The sequence below is a fragment of the Schistocerca cancellata genome, chromosome 4, assembly GCF_023864275.1.
Source record: "Schistocerca cancellata isolate TAMUIC-IGC-003103 chromosome 4, iqSchCanc2.1, whole genome shotgun sequence".
In the NCBI taxonomy this organism is placed as follows: domain Eukaryota; kingdom Metazoa; phylum Arthropoda; class Insecta; order Orthoptera; family Acrididae; genus Schistocerca; species Schistocerca cancellata.
The window spans coordinates 562,313,519-562,340,175 of NC_064629.1; the positions used below are offsets into that span (position 1 = coordinate 562,313,519).

Sequence of the window (26,657 nt, forward strand, 5' to 3'; positions counted from 1 at the left end):
TTATTTGTTATAACTCACTTTGCACACTGTGTTGTTCTGCAGTGGAAACGAGTGAGGAACAGATGGCATTCATGAAAAGAGAATTCAGATACTAATTAACTCTACATCTGATATCAAATGGCAAAAGTAATATGTAACTTCGTTGTTGTAGTTACAGCATCAGTCGTTAACAGTAACTTTGAATGTTGAAACATACACAAATACCACAGGTGGTCAAAACAGTCAATCTTCAATAAAATTACTATTCATAGATCATGAGCCTTGGCCACTATGAAAGTCTGCGTATGTTATTCAACTGGCAAACACACAAAATGGGGTCAGTGCATGGATGTTCGAACTTAAGTGCACCTGCCACTGGAGCTCCAGAGAGATGATGCTTGCATGTCATTGAGAGTGGCATAATCATTCATCACACCACCCTCGCACCACAATGGTGGCTGTAGGAAACATACCTGCGTAACTGACGACAACCAGACAGCTGCCGATACTGCATTATCCATCCAGAAAGGGTGGACAGCAGAATTTTCTCAGTAAACATGTGACTTAGTGTCTTAGTATGACACAGACTTAACTTTGTGGCATAAGGACCTGCAGAAAACTGCCAGTTATCAATAAAACATCATATGCATGATGCATAAACGAAGATGATTGGACTACTGCTAGTAAATCTCTCCACAATACTGACAAAGTTGTAGGCCTCCTCTAGACAACACCTTACACACACACATACACATGACAGTAAGGAGCTGCATGGTGTTTCAGAGTGATATGATCCCACTCGTTTCCCAAGCATGCATCAAAATTACGGCACCATCCATAATTCGCTCATTCTCTATGCTGTGGACAGACTAAATGTCATGATTGTAAGGTCAGAAATCACACAAAATATAGACAGGCCTGTAACTGTGTATGGAACTCATGGCATTTTTTAATGCTTGCTGCACAGTATGATGTCCATGACTTACTGTTGTCTCTTGTGTGGGCAGTGGAACATTCAAAATGTGGATAGTGCACTTAGATCCCATTGGTTTCAATTTGAGGCTGCTGTTTGCATCCGTGTGCCTCATCCTCGAGCAGTTTCACAGTTTGAAGAAAGAACATTATAAAAGTTCACAGTAAAGTCATTTTTTAAATCCTTTAGATACTGGCAATGATTTTGTAACACATCTTAGCTAGGCATCCTGTGTGTCAGCTGAACTGCCATTGATACCTCTCTCTCTCTCTCTCTCTCTCTCTCTCTCTCTCTCTCTCTCTCTCTCTCTGTGTGTGTGTGTGTGTGTGTGTGTGTGTGTGTGTGTGTGTGTGTGTGTGTGTGTGAACTGGTGTTTTGTCAGGTGTAAACTTATTAAATTGCCATATTATTATTTCTGTTTTACAGTGTTGGACATAAATTGCACAGCCCTGCAGCTGAACGCAACAAAGAACCAATTCTCGAGGTGTTAATGCAGTACATTTTTAACAACAAAGCAAAGGAAGAAGCTCTGACAGTACTGGAAATAGCCTCAGGAACAGGCCAACACATTGTGTATTTTGCCCAATATTTTCCAGATGTGCAGTTTCAACCATCTGAATTTGAAGAAAGCTACATAAGAAGTATTGGAGCATACATTTCTGAGAGTGGTGTCCGCAATGTGCGTGACCCAATTGTAATCGATATACGTACTCCATATAGATTCTGGGCCTTTGGAGCATTCACAGAAAATTCTGTGTCTTTTGTTATCAACATCAATATGATCCACACAACTGAAAGTGAATGCACTGAACACCTATTCAAGAATGTACAGAAAGTTCTGAAACCTGGTGGTCTATTATTCCTGTATGGGCCTTTTGCATTTAATGGAGTTATAACTCCAGAGTCTAATGTTAGCTTTAATCAGAGATTAAGACAAGAGAATCCTGCATGGGGCCTAAGAGACGTAGAAGATCTGAATGTATTGGGATTTAAATATGGTTTGGCACTAATAGCAGCACACGATATGCCAGCTAATAATCACATGCTTGTGTGGAAGAAAAAGTAATTTCATTGGAGAGTGCTTTTCATTAACAAAATTTGTTCCACATTTATTTCAGTATTAATAAATAAGATGTTAAATGTCAGTTTGGTTGTTAACAATGCCAGAGTTGTTCCTGTGTAACAGTATTAGCTGACACTTAGTAGAATGTTGTGTTCTTAAAATAAGATTGTCCTGTTGCATGTATGGTTAATGGTTTGTGTTCTATGTTTGATTGATTGTTTAAAATTGTGAAATAATAGAAATATTTGTGCTTTATACAGGTACTATATAATTTATGCAGATACTATAACTGCAGGTTTTCATTTGGTTTTGTGAAGCCATCTGTAAATGTCTGAGCAAAGTAGAAAAAGCAAAACTTTCAACTTTGTCATTCAGTAGCGGATATTGACCTGAAACTTAAAATCCATAAGAGAAACTGTCATGATACTTCCGATACATCTTCCAGACACAATGTACTCAAATCCCACTGATAAAGAATCAAATAATGAACTGCATAAACTCTGTGTAGCCCACAGGAAAAGTTTTTCAGATATTTGCATTCTTTGAGTCTAACTATGAAATTTCTGAATGTTCAAATGAAACTGTATCCTTTGATCTCAAATAAATGTCTTTATTGTGACTGTAAGATTTCATTACTTTCAGCCTACATTTACCTCAATTTTTGACTCTGCATGCACATTAGTATTTCACAAAATATCAGATATCATATGGCAAGCTGGTACTAACAAACTGAAGAGACTCAGCAAGGTGGATAAAAGATGCAGAAGGGTTATTTAAAGGAAAGAAACAGGCTAACTATTGTCAATAGAGAAGATGAACTGGATGAAAAGGAGATGAGTGATGCAATACTATGGGAAGAATCTGATGAAGGATTGAAAGAAGTTGAAAGGCACATGGAATTGATGACATTCCATCAGAATTATTAATATCCTTATGAGAAAAATTAAAAAACTGTTACACCTGATAATAAGGGTATACAAGATATGTCAAATACCCCCAGACTTAAAGAAAAATATGTTAATGATTAATGGAAAATATCATATAAAGATGTGAAACAAATACTAACAAAGAGATAGAGGGGCTGGCCAGTACTTACCTCAGCTCAGTACAGCCGATAGATACACAAAAAACAGAACTGAAAATTTACGTTCCTAGCTTTCGGAACAAATGTTCCTTCATCAGGGAGGAGAGAGGGGAAAGAAAGGGAAGAAGGGAAAGTAGATTCAGTTACTCACAACCCAGGTTATGAAGCAACAGGGAAAGGAAAACAGGGAGGGTAGCAAGGATGGAGGCATGGTTGTCAGAGGGAAGCCAAAGATATTCTACTGTCAGTAGTATATCTTTGGCTTCCCTCTGACAACCATGCCTCCATCCTTGCTACCCTCCCTGTTTTCCTTTCCCTGTTGCTTCATAACCTGGGTTGTGAGTAACTGAATCTACTTTCCCTTCTTCCCTTTCTTTCCCCTCTCTCCTCCCTGATGAAGGAACATTTGTTCCAAAAGCTAGGAACGTAAATTTTCGGTTCTGTTTTTCGTGTATCTATCAGCTGTACTGAGCTGAGGTAAGTACTGGCCAGCCCCTCTATCTCTTTGTTAGAAAAAATATGTTACCAATACCAAAGGTCAGTGTTGAGAGATAGGAGCGCTATTGAACTACCATCATGTTTGTATATCATCAGAAGGATATATAGACTGACAGAAGATAACTTTGTGTTCTGGAGAATCGTAAGAGTGTATAGAGTGGTACTGACACTATGACAAACTTAGAAGATAGGTTGATAAAATTCAAACCTACATTTCACAGCACTTGCAGATGTACAAAAAGGAAAGCCATTTACAGTGTTGGCTGGAATGCACTCTTTAGAATTTTTTGAAGTGGTCGGTGTAAAAAGGTATCAAAGGTTATCTACAAACATCAGACTGCAGATCTTTAATCAGACTGCAGTTACGAGTTGAAGTTCACAAAAGGGATACAATAATTGAGATGGAAGTAAGATGAGATTGATTACTACCGCCCCAAAAAGAAACCAAGGAGGAATTTAGAAAGGGAATTAAAGTTTAAGGATAAGAAAAACAACTGAGATTTGCAGATGAAATTGTAATTCTGTCAAAAACGGTGCAGCACTTGGAAGATTAGTTGAGCAGGATGGATAGTGTCATGAAAACAGGTTATGAAATGGACATGGAAAAAAATGAAAAAAGGTAACTGAGTATAGCCGCATTAAGTCAGATGTTGCTGCAAGGATTAAGTTAGGAAATCAGATGTTCAAAAGGAGTAGATGAAATTTCCTATTTGAACAAGAAGATAAATAATGTTGGGAAAAGTGAAGAACATTTAAAATATAACTATCAATAGTATGAATAACTTTCCTAAAAAAGAAATACATGTACATCTAATTTAAGTTTTAGGAAGCATTTATCTGAAATGTAACAGTGTATGGAAGCAAAATATGCACGATATCGTTTGATCATTATCTCATTTCATTTGGATACTGAATGTGGAAAAGATTTTCTATAGATATTGTCTGATGTGACACACGTAACGTCACAGTAAGTTAGAACAAATCTGGGTGAACTTTCTGTTCAGCTTCAAAGACAACTTCATCTCCCAATCATTCATCAGGCTGGCAGTAGCTGCCATGCAGCATTTAGCCACAAAGGCTTCCGCATACATGTGTTACTTGATTTTGTCATGGCATTAGACACACTTTGATTTGATACAAACTGTGCACCCGAGGACTGTCTTGCAGATGATGAAGCTCATGACTTTACAAAGTGCTCAGGAAGGAGTGTAAAAGCCTACACAACAATAGCAAGAAATTCAATGAAATCCTACTGCCAAATATGTAGGGTAATCCTAGACCAGTGCACCATCTGTAGATCTCATATGAGAGCACAAGGAAGTAAACAAGTATCTGGGTGCACCAGACATATCCCATACTAAATATAAACAGTAGCCTCTGCAGTGTTAGGTGTAAAAATTTATTGTAGCTTACTTAGAACTGTGGTAAAATGTGCGGTCATTCATGTGGGGGTTACGCCGCTAAAACTTGCATACAGATATTGCAAGAAACATAAAAAAAGGGCCTAGGAAGACTATTGCACCTCTCAATCAGTGGTACAGGGTGCCCTCCGCTGTGCACTGTACGGTGGCTTGTGGAGTATTTATGTAGATGTAGATATAATGGACTACCACAGTGGTCACGGTTATTATCTATAAGGATGCTGTATACAAATTAACCAGTTAGTAAGTACTGTAAAACAGAATGCTATTTGTGATAAGATAATATGAAAGGGGATTCTCTTATTCGTGATTAATAAGTTAGCTTCATAAAATGTAGGTACGAAGCTGAGCATCCATCATGACCTTTTGCCTATGATAGTTAAATCTCTTTTATGATAAAATTTTCTACAAACAGTAAGTTTTAGCGCAATATCAGTACACAGTGTCAGAAGCTGGTTAATCAGCCTCTCTAACGATACCTCGCTCATCCCTTTACAATTAGTGTGTTGAGAAAAAGTGATGTTGACTTGAGAAATAATATATATGATGATCTAGTCAGAGAATGTCTAACAATTAAGTTGTCATATCCATACTTTCGAGGTGTTATCAAGTGTGTAACAAAAATACCAGAAAAAATGACATGGGGATGAAGTGCAATCTCCAAATGGTGATTAAGTAGTAAAATAAATTTGAGAAATTAATAATAAGCTGCACACCTCACTGTTAACCATGCAAGTTGCCATGACCAAATCAATACAGAAATAGTGCAATTTTTTTGCTGTAGGGATGTAAGAGTGACATTAATTTGTGCCCAGTTTTCACTTGTCACAGCACACGTTTTGTTGCGGTGGAGGTGGAATAAACAAGAATACAACCATTTTGTTTGCATTTGAAAACATTTGTATGTTTTATGTCTGAAACATGAACTATAATTGTAGAACTTATTCCAGAAATGACTCCTCATCTAATAGAAAACATTTGCAATTGTATACTTTGCATCAATTAATTTATTTTCATCTTACACCTCCATCATCTCGTGCAACACAGCTTTGATAAAAGCCATCTGATCCTGACAGGCGGTCAGTTTGCCTTGTCATCAATTGGAACTCGTCACTGTGTTCCTTGAACCACTCCATCACACTCTTGGCTGCGTGACATGGCACATTATCTTGTTGAAAAATGTCACTGCCATCGAGAAATATGATTGTCATGAAGGAATGTATGTAGTCTGCAACCAGTGTGCGATACTCCTTGGCCATCATGATGCCTTGCACAAGCTCCATTGGACCTGTTGATGCCCACATGAATGTTCCTCAGCAGTGATGGGATGGCGAGGCGCAGCGACTCGAGCGCACCGAGAATTCCTCGAGCCTCTAGTTCTCAAGCATTTCTCAAGAAGCTCACGGGAAACGACTCGGCAGTGTGTGCTGCTGCGTGCCAGTTGGCTGCGACAACATACACCGCGACGCTGTTGGTTTATGAATTGAATGCCGCCACTAGACAAACACGCTCGCTGCTCGCTGTGCTCATAACTAGTGTTTCTCAGGTTTCATTGGAGTAAAGTTGTTATTCAAATCAATATGGACACTCGAAAACGAACATCATGGTGCTGGCAATACTTTACGGGGGATGGAGATAACGTTACTTGCAACATTTGTAGTAAAAATTTCCGTAATGTATCAAAAAATACAACGGGCATGATTTGACATTTTAAACTGCACAATTTATTGAGTAATAAAACAGTGACATCCATGGATACAGAGGCTCATTCTTCCAATAGTGCGAGGCAGACAAAATATCTAGGCACGTATGGTACAAAAGGTGAATTCCATGCAACAGTTCAGATAGTGTCCGAAGCGGTCCGCCACGCTTAAAAAACATTGATTTTTTTAATTGTACTCCAATAACATACAACATACCCCAAAATCAAACCTATACTATCCCAGCTTTTGCATGATACGATATGTAATTTTATTGGACTAGTTGTCAAGCATAACGTATCCCCTTGCAGGAGCACTGATCTAAATCTTGCATTTCTCTTCATAGAGGGAAGTAAACGGCAACAACAGCTAGATGAAGCACTAGTGGCCATGGTAACAGACGATTTTCAACCGCTTTTAATCGTCGAGGACACTGGTTTTCAACATTTTGTTCCACTGTTGGACCCACAATACTCGATACCAAATCGAAAAAAGTTGTGCTCATGATTGAGGACGATTACCATAAACAGAAAGAGGTTGTAAACTTGGCCGTGGAAGACTCTACTTGTGTTTCTTTAACGACCGATATTTGGACCTCACTCAATAGTGAGGCATATATTGCTGTAACCGGTCATTTCAATGGAACATTAAAAACAAAGTTGTAAGCATCACAACTGACAATGCCAGTAAAATGACGGCAGCTGTACAAATTCACAGTGGGAACATAGATATGCAACATGTCCTCACAGTCAAACTCAGATAGATTACATCCCTTCCCCATTCTACACATGGACAGCAGATTCACTGATGCTGCATACACCGTGCGTGTGCCTGACTAGCAGTCATTCATCAACAGGTGATTCTGCTGTCGCCTGAATGAGTCTATATCAATAGTAGCCCAGTGGTCACGATGTTCTGGTTGATCACTGTATATGGCATGTCTTGTGTCTGTAATCTTCATTCATGGTTGAATTGTAATAGATCTTCCATGTGCTTTGCTATACCCATGATTTGGCAAGAACCATCAAACCATGTGAATGTGAGTGACTATTACTTTGTATGATAACTCCAGTACTGCGTGCTATTTCCAAGAAGAAAAAGTCTTCCTTGACATACAGGGTGTCCCAGCTATCTTGTCCACCCAAAATATCTCTGGAACAATAACAGCCATTGGAAAACGACTTTCACCGGTATCAATGTAGGGCTGGGGACCATGAATGTACATATTTGGAAACATTCTAAAACGAAAGCATATGTGTTTTTTAACACAAACTTATGTTGTTTTTTTTAAATGGGCCTCCTATATTTTTTCTTCAGCAATCCATAACATGACAAAGCACATACACAATGGCGTTGATTGCATCGCAACATTCCCATTACATCCCGAAATATTGAGACGCGAAGTTGACGCTTGAAACACCCGACATGCGCTGCTAGCGCACGTCCTGAGGCTCAGGCATGAACCCCATGCTGCCCGTAATCGCGATGTGATTGACATGCGTAATCACACTTCCATACTTATCAAGAGGTCTGAAACGAATTATACGGTCTGCTGCCATCCTGCATTAATGTCGTACATTCCAGCAGGTATTTATCCCATAGGCTAGGGGTGATGCGGTTCTGTAACATATCTGTGTACCGCAATGTTACTCACAAAGTTAACTTCGCTTATCATTAATCCGTTACTAAAAAGGTAATGCCGTTCAACGTTAAAAACTTTACTTTACTGTAGATCTAGCGCAAGTGACAGTTAATCATTCACTCGTAATAGTAAAATTCATGTTGATGGTTGTAGTGAAATGAGCAAGTGGACTAAAAGTTTTACCGTTGTTTAGGTAAAAATGTTTTGATTTGGGAAGTTCAGGTAGGACATAGAAGATGAATGTAAACATGTTTAACCAATTAGTTTTATTATCACATAATTGTCAATGTTATGTTTATCTAATGCGTTAAATGACAAATTGTTGCAAACAAATGTTTCTTAACATCAGTGGGTAAAATGGCCCTTTGTAGAAACTTCCACTGTGATACCAGCACTACATACTAAACATAGCGTTCACATCTCATGCTCAAAGTGATGCCCATTGGCTTGCATGCATAGGTTCACTCTGCGGATGAAGGATGCCCTACTTCGTGCTACTGTTTCCTCTTTGATCGCTGTACAAGCATCAATAATGCGTTGCTTCAGGTCCTCTGGTGTTGTTGGTTCATGTTGGTAAACAACATCCTTCACTGCTCCCCAAAAAAAATAATCCAGCGGTGTATGGTCCGGAGATCGGGCAGGCCACCTAACTGGGCCACCCCGTCCAATCCACCTACTAGGGAACTTACGGTTCAGAAGTCGTCGACTCGTAAGGCGTTATGTGCAGGGCATCCGTCATGCTGATACCACATGACCATTCTCCGGTTCAGAGGTACGGTGTCCAAGAGAACAGGAAGACTGTGTTGTATAAATCTGGAGTATTGTCTGCCATTTATAAAGAAAGGTCCGATAATGGTATCTCCAATAATCCCACACCAAACATTAACTTTCCACGGACGTTGATGCTCTACCTGACGGAGCCATTTTGGATTGTCTGCAGACCAATAATGCATATTCCTCATATTGACAATTCCTTTGTTGGAGAATGATGCCTCATCGGTAAAGAGAACATCTGCAAAAAAATTTGGATTAGTCAGAAGTTTTTGCTGAGCCCACCGACAAAATGTTACCCTATTGCGGAAGTCATTTCCATGAAGATCCTGGTGTAAATGAACATGGTAAGGATGAAATTTATGACGTTTAAGAATACGCTGTGCACTTGATTTCGACACACCAACTTCACGTTCAATTTGACGTGTGCTGATTTGAGGATTCACAGCTATGGTAGCGAGCACAGCAACTTCAGCACATTTATCTGTGGGTGTTCTAGGACGATGTCGAGGTCTTGGATTTAAGCTTCCCGTTTCACATAGACGAGATGTGAGATGACCAAACATCCGGCGCGAAGGCGATGGCTTGTCAGGGAATCGTCTTCTGTACAGTCGTTCCGCCTGAACAGCATTTTGTCCACCTACAACAGGGTACAGTACAGGTATGTAGAGTAGGGTAGAAAACAGACATAATTTAATAATCATAATGTTCACTAACAGTACTATCAACAAACAAGCAATCTCATAACGTATTTCCCGTCAACTTACATTCTCCATAGATCAGCAGCATTTCTACCATATCTTCATGTGTGTACATTATACTGTACAGTATAAGTTCCACAACACAACGTTTATTCACAATGTGTACTACCTCTGTGTCGTCAATAGATTACTGTGATGCACCACTACACTGGCAAGCGGTGTACTGCACGCCAAAGCAACAACAAATGGGATGCTTGGAGGGTGGTGGAGTACAGGAGTTTGCATGGGTCGCAAATCATAAACAAGGCGAAGTGGTAACTGTGGCAGTAGTGGGAACTACGTTGGACACTTGACTAGGTAGAGCCAGGCCCTGCGCGACAGGCACCATGGGTCATATAACGCATTAGATAAACCTTATTTTGGGTGTGCAGGATAAATAAGACAACCTGATGGGTGTACACTGATCGGTACTGGTTCATATTGTGTACATAGATACGTAAAATGTGCAAGACGGAAACCATTATGTGCTTACGAGAGTTGATGGCAGCAGACCGTATTATTCGTTTCGGACCTCTTGATAAGTACGGAGGTGTGATTACACATGTCAATCACATCGCGATTACGGGCAGCATGGGGTTCGTGCCTGAGCCTCAGGACGTGCGCTAGCAGCACATGTCGGGTGTTTCAAGCGTCAACTTCGCGTCTCAATATCTCGGGATGTAATGGGAATATTGCGACGCAATCAATGCCATTGTGTATGTGCTTTGTCATGCTATGGATTGCTGAAGAAAAAATATAGGACGTCCATTTAAAAAAAACATAAGTTTGTGTTAAAAAACACATATGCTTTCGTTTTAGAATGTTTCCAAATATGTACATTCATGGGCCCCAGCCCTACATTGATACCGGTGAAAGTCGTTTATCAATAGCTGTTATTGTTCCAGAGATATTTTGGGTGGACAAGATAGCTGGGACACCCTGCATGCTAACATACCTAAGGCCATGCGACCAGTGCCTCACAGAGACAGACTGCCTCTTCCTGTCTGATCTGATTGTAGTAGTGAAAGACCCTGATTTTTGTGCAACAGTGAGTGTTCAGAGATTCAGAAAATAATGCTGTGAACTTAACACTAGAACGGTGGAGTTTCTGACAATCCTAAAACGGCAAAAGGTGTCATTTTGACCCCACATAAAATATTTTCATATTTGACTTAAACAGGTACTTTTTTTAGTGTTTATTAATCTATACATTATTTCTAGTAATCACAACACTTATTTACAATTATAAATAATAATAACTAATTTATTTGAATGACAATGTATCACACAAATTTATTGTTGCTACTGCTAACAACTTTGTTAACTATAGAGTTTACTTTATTAACTATTCATACTACATTCTAGACAGATTTAGTATATTTGGTCCCTTTCACTCTCACATGTGTTTACAAACAGCTCTGTATTACTTTTCACTCAAGTGAGAGATCTGGAATAGCCGAAAGGTAAAGCTGAACTTTTGGTGTCAAGACAACAGTGGAATCGTATTGGTAAGATGTTAAATGCGACTGCATTCCATAACCACCATATGCAGTTCGTTCAGTTTTTCGAAAGTGAAAAGAACTTGGTATTTTGGAGTGATGTACACAGACTAATGACAGGTATGGGCATTTGACTATAAAAGTGACCAGTGGAGGTTGCTCATCGACTCCTCCAAAGAACGTCTCAAGTGTATGCTGCTGCATTATGGCAGTGTGTTACCATGGATTCCAATTGGTTATGCACCATACATGAAAGAAACATATGATAACATGAAAAAATTGTTATTACTATTGAACTGTGACAAGTTTAATTGGCAGATTTCTAGGGATCTGAAAGTCATAGACATATTACTTGGGCAGCAACAAGGGTACACCAAGTTCTGTTGCTTTCTGCATCTCTAGGATACCTGCACCAAAGCACTTCACTATAAAACGATTGGCCTAAGTGTCAATCACTTGAAACAGGATCTCACAATGTTATGCATGAAGCACTTGTCAAATCCAAGGACATAATTCTCCTTGCTCTTCAAATAAAATTGGGCCTTATGAAAACTTTGATAAGGCCATGGACAATGATGAAGCATTTGTCTATTTGCATGATAAATTTCCATTTCTTAATGAGGTGAAGATAAAAGACAGGATTTTTGTGGGTCCCCAAATATGCAAACCGTACAAACATAGGCATTTCAACACAATCCTGGCAGTTGATGAAAAGTTACCACGGGATGCCTTTGCTCAGGTGCCAACAAACTAGGAAATAAGAGGGTAGAAAACTACAAGGATCTTGTGGCAAATCTTCTGCACTGCTGCAGTAGGCTGGAGTGAATGTGTCCTTAAATTTATGTTTCTTAGATTACCAAATGGACTTCTTTCTTGACAACTGCGGTGCTGTAACCAACGAGCATGGAGAACGCTTCCACCATAAAAGTTTGGACATAGAAATGAGATACCAGGAAAAGTGGAGTTCATCAATGTTAGCCGATTGCTGCTGGACACTAATCAGGGAATCAGCAACAGAAAACGACAAGACCAGGCAAAGCGGTTGCACTTTCAGTGACCTTCCTCCTACGGATAAGACCAAGGTAAATATAGTAAAACCCCGCTTTTACACTTTTCCAGGAGCTCAAAAAAACATGGCGTAAACTGCTGGAAAATGTAAAAGGCAGGAAATTACTTTTTTAAGTTTTACTAGTTACGTATAGGATCCCCTTTCCATTTTTGTACTTTTGTATGATATATGTAGATAATAGGCAACAAAATACTTATCAGGGAATGTTTATTATTTAATAAAGGTTATCTGAATTTAGTGCTATGTTTAGTAGGTGACATGACAGTCACCGACAATAAAGCACAACAAATCACATTAAAAATAATGCAAACCAAGCAGCTGCCATGTTGATTTATGTGTTTGCAAAGCTAAAGTGATGCAATTGGCTGTTATTTATTTTCATGTACCTGCTTTCCTCTCCTGATTTTCTTCAGCTGGCATACGTGACACAGCTGTTTCTGCTAGAATGATGGATTTTCAATTCCTTAGATTGCAAATGAAGGTGGAAAATATACTACATAAAACAAGTTAAACAAAAATGGGAATTCCACATAACTGCAAAAGAATGAAATACTGCGTAACTGGAGCTTCGGTGCTGTGTGAGGCTGTTGTCTGTATGGAGGCTGAGGAGAAGCTGGAAAACTGCAGTGAAGTGCAGGAAGGCTTGCAGAGGATCAACAATTTGTGCAAAATCACTGTGAATCAGTGTCAAGACAGATCTCCATGTTGATGCACGACTTTCAAGTGAGCAACAGTTTGTCAGTGAAGAGATCATCTCAGAAACACTTCCAATTTCCATGCACATTTTTGCATTTATGCAAAAGCAGTCAGTTATGTTGTATTTTTTTCTTCATCGACAATGTGTCTATAGGTAATAAGTTTCCAGTAACATTACCATGAGAGAGATACAGATGGTGAGATGGGTCGTGGCCAAGACAGTGAATTTGTTTTATCAGGTGCATAGAACGATGACATAAATTTATTTATCAGAGGTCATCAAATGATTGAATGTACACTTAGAAGAATGAAGTAACTGTTTTGTCTTAGATGAATACAGTTCAAAGTAATATAACAAATCATACGGCTATGTTTCCTGGTTTGTGCTCCATGAGTAAAGGTTGTGACAATTGCATTCTTCTGATGCGATACATCCATCATTTTAGTAGGACCTGGGCAAGAATTGAGACTCTGCTTCTGTGTATTTAACAAGATAATATTAATGACAAAATCTCTGTGATTGAAACCAAAATGTCTAGTATGGGGCACTGACTTGTGATTGCGTAACTTAAGCCATAGCTATTGTGAATGTAAATGAGGTGAGTGAGAGATAGTTATGGACAGTTTACTTCATTGAGTACAGCTGGTGAGTGCCATGTCTAGACTTTTGGGAGGGGGCCTCGTGTGAAAGTTTACACTGTCATCTCATATCTATAACTAAGTAGATTGATGACCAAACAAAAAGGTAGCACCATTGCAGTTTATTTGTTGCAGCAACCATGATGCTGCTCCTGGATTCCAATGTCTGTCTGATGTCTCTCCTGCAAAACAGTGCTGTGACGGGAGACCTCAGCAACATCTTTGGGCACACATCTGACTGATGTTAGGCACTTTTCCTGATCAATGAATCCCACTCACAAGAGTTTCACTAAGATAGCAATGACAATGATACAGTTAACTCTGGAACACACACTGCCTGAAAAAGCAGAGAAATGTGATTATGATTTTTGTAGAAACGTTGCTGAACACATTAACAATATTTTGTATTTAGTAGCTGCAGAGGACTGTTATCATCAAGACTGCTATGCTAAATTAGTGTCAAACCTGCCCTCTGTTTGAAAAGGGTCCCACCCTCTTGGTACGAACTTTGATGTTGCTTTGCGAGAAGAATGCAATTTTCTAGATTCTTCAAAGAAATGCCAATTTCACTGCATGATTTATTGCAGAAAATCAATGAATGATAACCCCCCATGTACAGCCTAGCCCCCTTTGGACAAAATATCTGCACTGAGGAGAAATCCCTTGCCCTGTATCCTGAAGGGCCCACAAAGGCCTTCACAGACAGCAACCTCCCCCAAATCTAGTCCACAAACAAATTTCCAATGCCACATCCTCACACAACCCAATTCCTCCCACCACCCCTACAAATCGGCTAAAAGGAGTGCCCCCTCTTCACCCACTACCACTCCAGACTGAAACAAGTGAACCATATTGCTCACCAGGGCTTTTTCTCTCTTCCTGCCCTAAAAGAGGGATGTCATACCCAAGATCCTTCACCCTTTCTAAACTGGTGTTTCATCGCCCACGCAACCTACACATCATCCTAGTCTATCTCTATGCCACTCCCATTCCGAACCACTTGCCACAGGGATCATGTCCATGTAGCAAAAACTCAGCACCTACTACTCTAGTCCTGTCACAGGCTTATCCTATTCCATCAGAGGCCGGACCACCTGTGAAAGCAGCAATCATATAACAGCCCTGGTGCAATCACTGCTATGATTACCAACCAGTTGTCCACCAGGATGAATGTCCACCTGCAAACTGTGGCTGAAAACAAATAGACCACCATTGTGGCACAACATGCAGCTGAAAATAAAAAGCTTTATTTTAATGACTACTTCACAACCCAGGTCATATGGATCCTTACAACATATCCTCTGTTTCTGAAATTATCCAGGCCTCAACCTACAGTAACCTGCAGTCCCCACATGTCCCACCCAACAGTTTCTGTGCCCTCCACCCTGTCACTCCCACCAAGTTAAGTCACCTTCAGCATGTGCCCCTTCCTGTTGTTTGCTATAAACATGCCAGCCCATATACCTGCCACCGCTCCCTTCCACATTCCTAGCCAGGAAACTGGTCATCTCCATCTGAGTCGCTAGCTACGCATTCCCAGTCCATCTCACTCCTCCTACGTCCCTCTCCCTCCACCCACCCCACTTGACACTACCCCACCACAATCAGTCCACCTGCCAATAGCACTGACACAGTCAGTCTAGCTGGCACCATGTAGGGGCATAGAGAGAGAGAGAGGTTGTGTTTTTGTTTTTGTTAGTCTAGCTCGTCTCGTCAAAGGATAAATCTGAAAGCAAGCAAGTTTTCTTTCTTTTGTTTGTGCCCACCGACAACTCAGTACTTCCGCTTTTCAATGAGTGGTCTCCTTTAACGTTAAAGTGTTTATCTTAGTTAAAACATGCATATGAATTTCTTTGAGCAGAACTTCACTAGAAATACTTTTTGTCATAATAGATGTCTTCATAAGATGAACTGTTTTTCATAAAAACAGAAAAATAAGGTTGAAAAAATTGAATTAAGGGGTGGGATAGGTGGATGCTCACCCACTAGGACAGGGAAATTTTCTGTTTCTCACTACTACATGCAGTATGAGTATTTGCCTAAAGTTTGAAAAGCGTATAAATTATTTCCCCCATTTTTATTAATTTGCCTGGGGTATAAGAAAGGTGGCAATCTGCAGGTTGTGCACCAATTAACTGGTATTCTTAACTGCTTTAAAAACAGTGTTATCTCAGAGAAATAACACAGATAAATAACTGTCAACTATATTTACTGAATAGCACATATTTGGAACAATGGATATGGCATGTCATTAACAACAGTTATTTCCCTTTTCTTGCAAAAAGTATGTAATTTGTTTTTTAGTACCTTGTACTGCAAGGAAGCAATGAAGAGGATGTTGTTATGGGTGGCCGGTATCCTCTTTCTACAACACAAATGCACATGTGGATTAATATGGTTCTTTATTTACATGGAATGGATACTTAACTTGAAGAGAATCCATGTGTTGTACAATCTCATCAGTAATAATCCTCTTGCAGACAATATCAGTAATCTTGCTATTACCAACTTTAGTCTCATTGTTGGTAAATTACAAGTCCCACTATAGTCACTAATCTGGTCGCTGTGCACTGTAGTAGCCTGTGACATGAACTGACAGATGCCAACTGGATGAGTGAGGCCTTCCGGTCAACAGCGGCGACCTAAACACATGCTATCAAGAGGGAGTTGGCCACACAATTGTCACGTAAGGAGGATGGGAACGACAATGGGTGGAGGGGGGGGGGTCTGATGGCAACACTGCAAACCATTAGGACCTTCAATCAAGTACGTAAAGAGCCAGTGCGTTCATGGATCACTCCTCTTCCCCAGTGCCCACGGTTGCCATAAACCCTGCAATGAACAAGATCGCATGGCACAAAGCGATACTTGCGGACCATTATTGGCACCGGATGCTGCAGTGTGTGTAGGAGTGTCCGATGGTGGCAACCAGGCAGAAGTTACGTCGATGGCGGCAACCAGGCAGAAGTTACGTCGCTGATGGACGGTCTCATGGGTGGGAGCGATAGGAGGTGAGAAAGAGTTGCAGCGCCTGTTCCTGTGTGCGGGTGGTGCGAAGCTTGGTCATCTGTTGTTTAAAAGTGCATACGAAACATTCTGCTTCTCCGTTGGACTGGGGGTGAAACGGAGCACTTGTTAGATGACGAATGCCATTTCGTTTACAAAACTGTTCAGAATCATGTGAAGTGAACTGTGATCTGTTGTCCAACACAAGTACTTCTGCCAAAACTTCTATGCAAAATATGGAGGACAACGCTTGAATGGTGCTACGTGATGTGGTAGAAGCCATAGGCACTGCAAATGGGAACTTGCCAAAAGAGTCTACCACTATGAGCCAGTGAGTGTTTTGAAATGGTCCTGCAGAGTCAGTGTGCACTCGTTGTCATGGAGATGGTATGAGCCAATCAGAAGGCGAGATGGGCGTCAGCATTGCCATGATTTGCGTAGGTCTGTACACAATTTCATACTGATGCTGTGAAAGCAACAAAGCCCAACGCTGCAATTATTGAGCAGTGTGTGTAGGAACCAGCTTTGGCGGATGAAACATGGACTGCAAAGGCTTGTGATCTGTCACTAAAAAGAACTTGTGACCATACAAATAGTGATGGCATTTCATTACACCGTGCACAATAACAAGAGCCTCTTTTTCTATTTGAAAATAACTACAATGAGTTTGAGTTAACAACTTTGAGGCAAAAGCAATAGGTCTGTCTTGTGCACCAGTTCTCTGCAAAAGCACAGTGCTGGTTCTGCATGAAGAATCATCAACTTGCAAAACTACTGGCTTGGCAGGGTAAAAATTCACATGAATGGTACATTTTTGTGACACAGGCGATGCAGTAGGACTGCGATCTGAGTGGCATTCGGTATGAACCGAATGTAGTTTGTCATCTTGCCTAGTACTGACTGCAGTTCACACACATTGCAAGGAACAGGTAGGTCACAGATTACAAGGAAATGATACTGGACGGGGTGCACACCCTGACTGTTTATCACATGACCTAAGTACTGTAGTTCAGTTTGGAAAAAGTCAGACTTTTCGAGACGACACTTGAGTCCTGCTTCTGACAATACTCGAAAAAGAGTACACAAATAGGCAAAGTGTATCTCTGTGCGTACGACCTGAGGCAACAATATTGTCAAGATAGTTTGAACAAAATGGCACTTTTGCAGTCAGCTGTTCCAAGTAATGTTGAAAAGTGCTGTGTGTGGAAGCATGTCGAAAGGCAAATGTAAATACTTGAACAGTCATAAGTGTGTATTTACAACAAACACTATCTGTGATTCTTCATCCAATGGAATTTGGAAGTAGGCATCACACAAATCTATCTTAGAAAAGTAATGTCCTGCACCAAGCCTGACCATGTATTCCTCAGAGCAAGGTAACGGATAAGAGTCAACTACCTGTGGGTTGACTGTAGACTTGAAGTCAACACAAATGCGAATGTGACCAGAAGGCTTAGGTTCCAAAACGAGAGGACTTGCCCATTGACTAGCTTGAATAGGAGCAATTACACGATGATCTTGCAATTCTTTCAGTTCACTGGCTACTTTGTCTCTTAAAGCAATTCAATGGAACATGCACTACAAAATTATTAGCTTTTCCCATTCCTTCTGAAAATGGTTCAGGAAATTCTTTAAGCAAGCTAGTTACACTGTCTTTTAGTGCACAAGCAGATACTGAAAATACATTGTTTTGGATGCTAAGGCCAAACAAATCAAAGGCATCTAACTGAATATGTTCTCACTGTCTCTTGATTTCAGCACTGAAATTCACTGTCCTATTGCAAGATTTGTAAGTAGCGGGCAAACTGTACTGTCCAAGTATGGGAATTTCCAGTCCGCTATAAGCAGTGAAGTGCTTGCTAGATTTAGAAAGGCATGATGAGCCTAACTATTCATACGTGACATGATTAATCGAAGTTACTGAGGCACCTGTGTCTAACTGAAAGTTCACACAATGTAATGAGACAAATAGTTTCTTTAGTTCTATTTTACAATTTTAAGTTATTTCTTTAGATTGTTGTTACAAATTTTACACATTCATAATACATATAGCTAAGGAAAAGACAAGAGAATTTCATTTATATATGTGGTACATGTATAGCTAAAGAAAATAGGATAAGAAAATGGCAAGTAAATAATGTTATGTCTTGGAGTATTTTCTCAAGTTCCTGCCTTAGCTGGGACTAATCTTTTCCCTTTCAGTATGGTAGCCAAAATGGTCCGCCATGGTGTCTCAAAGACCACTAAGTCTTCATTGTGTTTTATCTTCTTTGAAGTTGCTAATATTAAGATTCAGTTCTTCCTGCTATGTCAGCCATCCTTTGTAGTGGATTACTTCATCAGTTATCACTATTTGGTCAAACTTTGCCATTTGAGTTGATCTGATTCTGTCCTCTCAGGTGGCCTCTGTCATTTGTGTTGTGCAGTTGGTCAACATCACCTTCTTCCTTCTCATCTCAGGGCGACCTTTGTGATCATTCACCTGGGGTGTCTGTGTCTCTCATGTCGCTGTGAGTGATCTTTAATTTGGGAGGCTGTCATGTCACCCATTTGTGCGCTGATCTGCAGTGATCGCAACTCTGCTTGTGGTCACAGCTGGTAGGCTGCTTCCAACTCAGCAGATTGTATGCTCCTCGCAATGAAATTATATAGCATTCCCAGTGAAGTACGTCAACGAGCGTGACAATTCTCATTGTAAATAGGTAGGCCAAATCTATGTTCACTTATAGTAACTTCATTAATGAACTAGAAATATGTAGTTTAAAGGTGTGTCTTATGTTAACTATTATTCAACAGAACTTTATAAAATCAACGCAAGACTGTTCCCACACCAAAACATGGGAAGTAATGTAGTTCACAGAAGTTACCACATCCAGTTCAACTACTGTTTATTGTCTCAACACTGTCAGACTATGCCCAGATATTGATGCGGATTTGCTAATATTGATAACGTTATATGGTAATCCAGCCAATTTGGACTGCTGATTGTTTTTGCAAGGACTGCATTCAGTATTTGCAATCATGAATTTGACTGTGGGAATTGTCTGTAATGATGAGATCATACTGACAATTTGTATGCATGCTTGAGGAATGTGCATAACGTACAGCAGAAGACATCGTTAAGTGCTTCAAGGATGACTACAGCTTTGGTGGCTTATTGGAGATTACATAGGCAGGAAGTGTATGTTACAGCAGTGACCAAAAAATGACTGTATTCCAATCAAGGGATGGTAAGTAATGTTGTAAAATAAGTAGCTTATGATGTGCACATTTAAGGTAGTTTGATTTTTCGTATCAGCGGGTAAAAAACAGTTCTTGGTACATTTATTGAGTTTCATCCTTTGTGGTCATTATTATGGTGCAGTTTTAAACTCTTATTTTACTGCACACATGAAGATTTTTCTTTTGTGTGTGTGTGCTTGTTCCTGTTCTTACCCTTATCCTATTACATATTGTTAAAAACCTTTAACTGAAATACCAAGTTGATTATTTTGATATTAATTAGCTTATATTGGGTTTTGCTACTTTCCATAAGTAAAGTATCAGTATCCATTGAAGTCATGCATAAAAGTGCATTTTTAAACACTGTAGTACAGTATTGATAGTATATCTACACACTGTACTGCGATCTTTACAGTTGCATTTTTAAAGACTCATTACTCAGTTGTGGCAACAGAAATGCACCAAGAGTAAAGATGAGCAAAATGTGGAATTGTATTAAACATTATAGTATTAATTGAGATTTTATTACACTGGCATTCATTGTCTAGTATTCCAGGTTCAACTTGGTTTTCAGGCACCAAGGGCATAACGTATATTGCATTAGTAACACCACTGACAAGGTACTGCCATCCCAGTACAACTGACAAGTGACTGGAGTGCCTAGTTAAATAATCACTCAATGAATAACTAACCAGCCTCTGATAGTGGATGAACCAACTGCTCAGCAGATGACTGCAGACTAAGGTGGTCACTCCTTTGGAACGAAAAGGTTGACACACCTGGGGCTGAGAACAAGACTGTGATTCTGTGTGAGTGCCAAGTTATTTTGAGCCACATGTAACATATTGATCTGTAAAGTAGCATGATGTCTATGTTTGTGCCACATCTAGTGCCCTCCCTTTTTTTAGAGAGAGAGAAAGCATATACAGGATAATAAACTAGTACCTCATGAGTGCATCACATATGTTGTACTTAAATTACAAAAAAATGCTATGGGGGAATGGCATACTGTCTTTCTAATCACATACAAAAGGTACCTCTAATTTATTTCATGATAAATAGTTGAGAACATCTAACTGCTTTATTACAAGACTTCATTATATCACTGTTTGTTTACATTCTATGCAATGACTGAAATTTAAATATTACATTATTTTGTCATCTTTTCATATTTACTGTTACTGCTACAAATGCATAGACAAATCCACGAAAGAGGAGACAACTACATTTCATAGGACAGTATTACAAATGCTCCATTATATTAGTAAGAAATTGCAAGAAACAAATATACAGAGTTTGGATGAAAACAAAGAAGTCATAGTATGAGAGTTTGCGAGAACAAGAAAGAAACAATGATTTTTTTATGGCTGGTTCTGAGTAAATCACTTTGCTGGGAGCATCTGGATTCAATGCAATCAAGGAGCTAGCTGCTGTTGTACACTATGTGATCAAAAGTATCCGGCCACCCTCAAAAACAAATATTTTTCGTATTAGGTGCATTGTGCTGCCACCTACCTCCAGGTACTCCACATCAACAACCACAGTAGTCATTAGACATCATGAGAGAGCAGAATGGGGTACTCCGCGGTACTCATGTACATTGAACGTGGTCGGGTGGTTAGGTGTCACTTGTGTCATACGTCTCTAAGTGAGATTTCCACAGTCCTAAACATCTCTAGGTCCACTGTTTTCTGATGTGACAGTGAAGTGGAAGGGACATGTACAGCACAAAGGCACACAGGCCAACCTCATCTGTTGACTGACAGAGACCACCGACAGTTGAAGAGGGTGATAATGTTTCATAGGCAGATATCTATCCAGACCATCACACAGGAATTCCAAACTGCATCAGGATCCACCGCGAGTACTATAAATGTTAGGCAGGAGGTAAGGAAACTTTGATTTCATCGTCGAGCAGCTGCTCATAATCCACACATCATGCCAGTAAATGCCAAGCAACTCCTCGCTTGGTGTAGGAAGTGTAAACATTGGACGTTTGAACAGTTGAAAAATGTTGTGTGGAGTGACGTATCACAGTGCATAATCTGGCGATCAGATGGTGGGGTGTGGGAATAGCGAATGCCCGGTGAACTTCATCTGTCAGCATGGTTGGTTGGTTTTGGGGAAGGAGACCAGACAGCGTGATCATCGGTCTCATCGGATTAGGGAAGGATGGGGAAGGAAGTCGGCCGTACCCTTTCAGAGGAACCATCCCGGCATTTGCCTGGAGTGATTTAGGGAAATCACGGAAAACCTAAATCAGGATGGCCGGATGCGGGATTCAACCGTCGTCCCTCCGAATGCGAGTCCAGTGTCTGTCAGCATGTATAGTGCCAAAATTCAGAGGTGGTGGTGTTATGGTGTGGTCATGTTTTTCTTGGAGGGGGGCTGGAACCCCTTGTTGGTTTGCATGACACTATCACAGCATAGGCCTACATTTATGTTTTAAGCATCTTCTTGCTTCCCACTGTTGAAGAGCACTTCAGGGATGGCAATTGCATCTTTCAACACGATCGAGCACCTATTCATAATGCACGGCCTGTGGTGGAGTGGTTACGCGACAATAACATCCCTATAATGAACTGGCCTGCATAGAGTCCTGACCTGAATCCTATAGAACACCTTTGGGATGTTTTGGAATGCAGACTTCATGCCAGGCCTCACCAACTCACATCGCTAACCCCCCTCAGTGCATCTCTCCATGAAGAATTGGCTGCCATTCCCCAAGAAAGCTTCCAGCACCTGATTGAATGTATACCTGCGAGAGTGAAAACTGTCATCAAGGCTAAAGGTGGGCCAACACCATATTGAATTCCAGTATTACCAATGGAGGGTGCCACGGACTTTTAAGCCATTTTCAGCCAGGTATCCAGATGCTTTTGATCGCATAGTGTATGTACACAATCTCCTTATAACAGAAGACTATACAAAGTGAGGACACCGATGTGCTGCTGTCTAAGAATCCACCTTTACCTCTTTGTGGTGATGACTCATGATTATTCTTATTTATATAAATGTCAGGTCATAATTGGTAATCTTGGTATTCTGTTGGGTGTAAACAAGAAGACTATGTTATGTGTTAATAAACATTGGGTCAGTGAAGATAAGCTACAGCTGTATGTATCACCTGGGCTTCAGTTAAAGTATTTTGCAGACCATCGTAAAATTGGGTGATGGGGCCTCTCAAATACTGTATGTCAGTCCTTGCATACTGTGACAGATCAAGCTGGAATCTTCCATCTCCTCTAATTACACCCCAACGACTACCAATAACTTTTTTCCTCTCTTTTCTGTCTCTGGGTCTCTTTTGGTTCTGATTTTCAGTAGCATTCATATGTGATGTGGCATAAATCTGCCCATTTGTTGTTTAGGTCAGATTTCATTGTTACAGTTACAGTCTCAGTACCTGACAGCAAAAACAGTTATTTTTGTTTAAAACCATGTTAATTAAAAGTTATGTTTGATTTAAAATTTTACTATAGTAAACTGCAGTGAAAATATTTTGAGCTACTGGATAGATTTGGTAAGGACGATACCACTCATTGTGAAGACTAGCATTCCAACTTTTCATTAACACAGTTAAAATTTGGAAGAAATAATTAACTTACAAGATAATTATCATTATAGTTCAGAAGTAGTCACATTTTACTTTTCAGATTTTGCCTCTGTGTTTATTAAATTTCATCTTTGAATGCTATACTTCTGTTACTCCAATTTTTATGAACAAGGGGGCTTACTTCATTAACTGATTGAGCCATTAGTTATGAATTTTACATAATCTACCGTGATGTTCAATATTGTGCTTGTACCCATAAAGAGATTAGTGTGAATGCAGATGCATAAAATGGTTCCATATACTTTTCCAAAGCCCTAGATCACAACACTTTTTACAAACCAAATTAAGCATTTGCTCTGTGCTTGGAGAAAACTGACTTATTTTTTCCAAAATGGTCTAAGGACAGGATATATATTCTTGGAGACATAAATACTGATTTACAACTAAGCAACCACACAATTTAGTTTTCTTAAAATGCTAAGATCGAATGACTTGTGTTGCATTAATGATAGTTCATAACAATTTTCCTGTCATCATCAGTGTTCATTAATGATACTTCAGGGAATGGCAAGGTTTTGACTACCTCTCATCATGTCCTGAAATGAAAAATATTCTCCCCACTCCCACAGAGGTACTCCGCTGCCTACCCAACTTATGTGATACCTTTGTCTGCCACTATTTCAGCCCTGCTCTGAACCAGTTGCCCCATCAAGCTTATCCTGCAATAGATGTAAAACCTGCCCCGTACTACAATGTGCTCCAGTCCTGTCCCAGGCACCTCCCATCCCATCAAAGGCAGCGACAAATGCAAAAGCAGTCTGTGATCTACCAAATTATCTGCAACAACTTTGTGGCATTCTACATGGCCATTACCACTAACAAGTTGTGTGTCCACATGAGTGGCCACCGCCAAACTGGCCAAGAGACAGCTGTATCACCCAGTTGTTGAGCGTGCCACCCAACATGATATTCTTGAAGTCAATGACTGCTTCACTGACTGGATTCTTTCCAAGCACACCAATGCCCTGATCTCAACCTTCCCTATCCCCTTCCTTGCTCCCATTCCAGCCCCACACAACCTTCTATCCCACCGGTGCACTGGCAGAATCCTTTTTTCTTCTATACTTTTCTCCACTCCCCAGCCCCATTATAGTCTCCCGATACTGTTACCGTATTTACGCGAATCTAAGCCGCACTTTTTTTCCGGTTTTTGTAATCCAAAAAACCGCCTGCGGCTTAGAATCGAGTGCAAAGCAAGCAGAAGTTCTGAAAAATGTTGGTAGGTGCCGCCACAACTAACTTCTGCCGTCGAATATATGTAGCGCTACACAAGGATGCTTTGTGGGAACAAAGATAAATACTGGCGCCAAAACCTTTTTTTTTTTTTTTTCTCTGTCCGCCCCGAGTTTCGACCACTGCATTTTCATACATTGTCCAACGAAGTAAATACAAACTCCGTATTGTTCATCTTCGAATGTAGCAGAATTTCAATGTACTGCGAAAATCCGACTGCCAAGACTGTTAGGGATGTTTGTCAATATGGCCAACTCTACGTTCGGAGTTTTTTCCTACCCGTGAGAAGAGATGGTTGCTAATAGGAACCTGATGAAATGTGAATCACATGCAGTATTCTCTTCACCATAAGAATAATACGAAAATAAACATTTTGCCATGTATTCTTTCGTGTTTGCTGCTCTCATTTAAATCCTGTCTGCCTAATAAACTACGAAACTAGAGTGAAACAACAGCAAACGCGGAAGAATATACGTATCGTGTCATGTTTATATTCGTATTATTCTTATGCCTAATAGTGATATAGTCAGAAATGAAGCACGGCAACTGACTAGATTTTAAATGTAAGATGACTAATTTCTGTGCAGGATTTGATGTACTAAAGAAGCGGCCGCAAAGATTTTCAAACGGAGAAAAATTTGCGCCTAACTCTTGTTCAGAACATGTTCTATCATACGCAGTCTATTATTTGGTTCTTGTTGATCATTATCAAAGAAAGCAGCAGTGTAAGTAACAACAAACTGCAGTCTCTTGCCATTGTTTTTTTTTTTTAAAAAAAAAGCGGCGGTAGCGCGCACAAAAGCAAGTCATGCCGCGAGCGGCGACAGGCCGTACACACGCACTATCAGAATGCGACAAACAATGCATGACACAGTACAGTAATGCATTTTCAGCTTAGAGTGACGTAAACACCTATAACAAAGAAAACGGCACTTATCAGATCAAAGCAAAATAAGCAATCGATTCAAACCAGACGAAGCACGTGAAAAAGGAAGGGTACCCGTATAAATACGGACGGAGCGCCTGACGCATAGCAATGGCTACCTGGTAAAGCTTAATTGCTAAGCTTACGACTCGAACCAAACTACTGTAGCTGTATCGTCTTTCATTCGACCTAAATTGTGTCTCGTATTACAATGGACCAACTTTGTTTCGATTTGGAGGTGCGGCCTGAAACTTTTCTCTCCCCTTGAATTTCGAGTCTCAAATTTCAGGTGCGGCTTAGATTCGGGAAATATTTTTTTCCTTTATTTCGAGTCTCATTTTTCAGGTGCGGCTTAGATTCGAGTGCGGCTTAGATTCGAGTAAATACGGTATCCTTCCTGCTATTTCTCAACTGTAAAATCACACCTCTTTTATTTTAGACTATATCATACAGTACTGGAAAGTTCATAATCCATGTTGCTTCTTCACTACCTGAAAGCAAATTTTGGTTACTGCTCGTAAAATATTTTGGCATACCACTTGTGTCTATTCATAAATTTTTGTTTGTCTGAAGTAATGTTATTGTGATCATGTATCTTATGACACATATTTGACCAGTCTTGATGGTATACAGAAAATAAAAAGTAGCTGTGGAAGTAAATATATTTTTTTATGATTTCTTGTATCATGTCCTGACACAAGGACTCTCCTACATAAGATTATACCTACCTAACTCAAGAGTTCTTTTTTGTAGCTCTTTGTCTGAGAAACATATAGTGAAATATTTATGCTGGGTAGTACCTTCGTGGATGTCGAACTGGTGCAAGTGTAACTGCTCTCTTTTACAACAGCAGTGTTGTCTCTTTTTTTTAATTAAAAATG

The 26,657-nt window shown here is 40.0% G+C and overlaps 2 protein-coding genes across 6 annotated transcripts in view; both read left to right on the forward strand.

Annotated features, from left to right (window-relative positions):
* The window catches only part of LOC126185066 (methyltransferase-like 26), a 78,538-nt gene extending 75,898 nt beyond the window's left edge, over positions 1–2,640 (forward strand). For both annotated transcript variants that reach the window (XM_049927829.1, XM_049927830.1), the window contains exon 3: positions 1,379–2,640. In XM_049927829.1, the coding sequence (XP_049783786.1) occupies positions 1,379–2,018 (640 nt within the window). In that variant the 3' untranslated portion in view covers positions 2,019–2,640. The remainder of the gene's footprint in view (positions 1–1,378) is intronic.
* Positions 1–26,657, forward strand: part of LOC126185065 (dnaJ homolog subfamily C member 21-like) — a 248,681-nt gene that overhangs the window by 101,676 nt on the left and 120,348 nt on the right. The window lies entirely within an intron of this gene.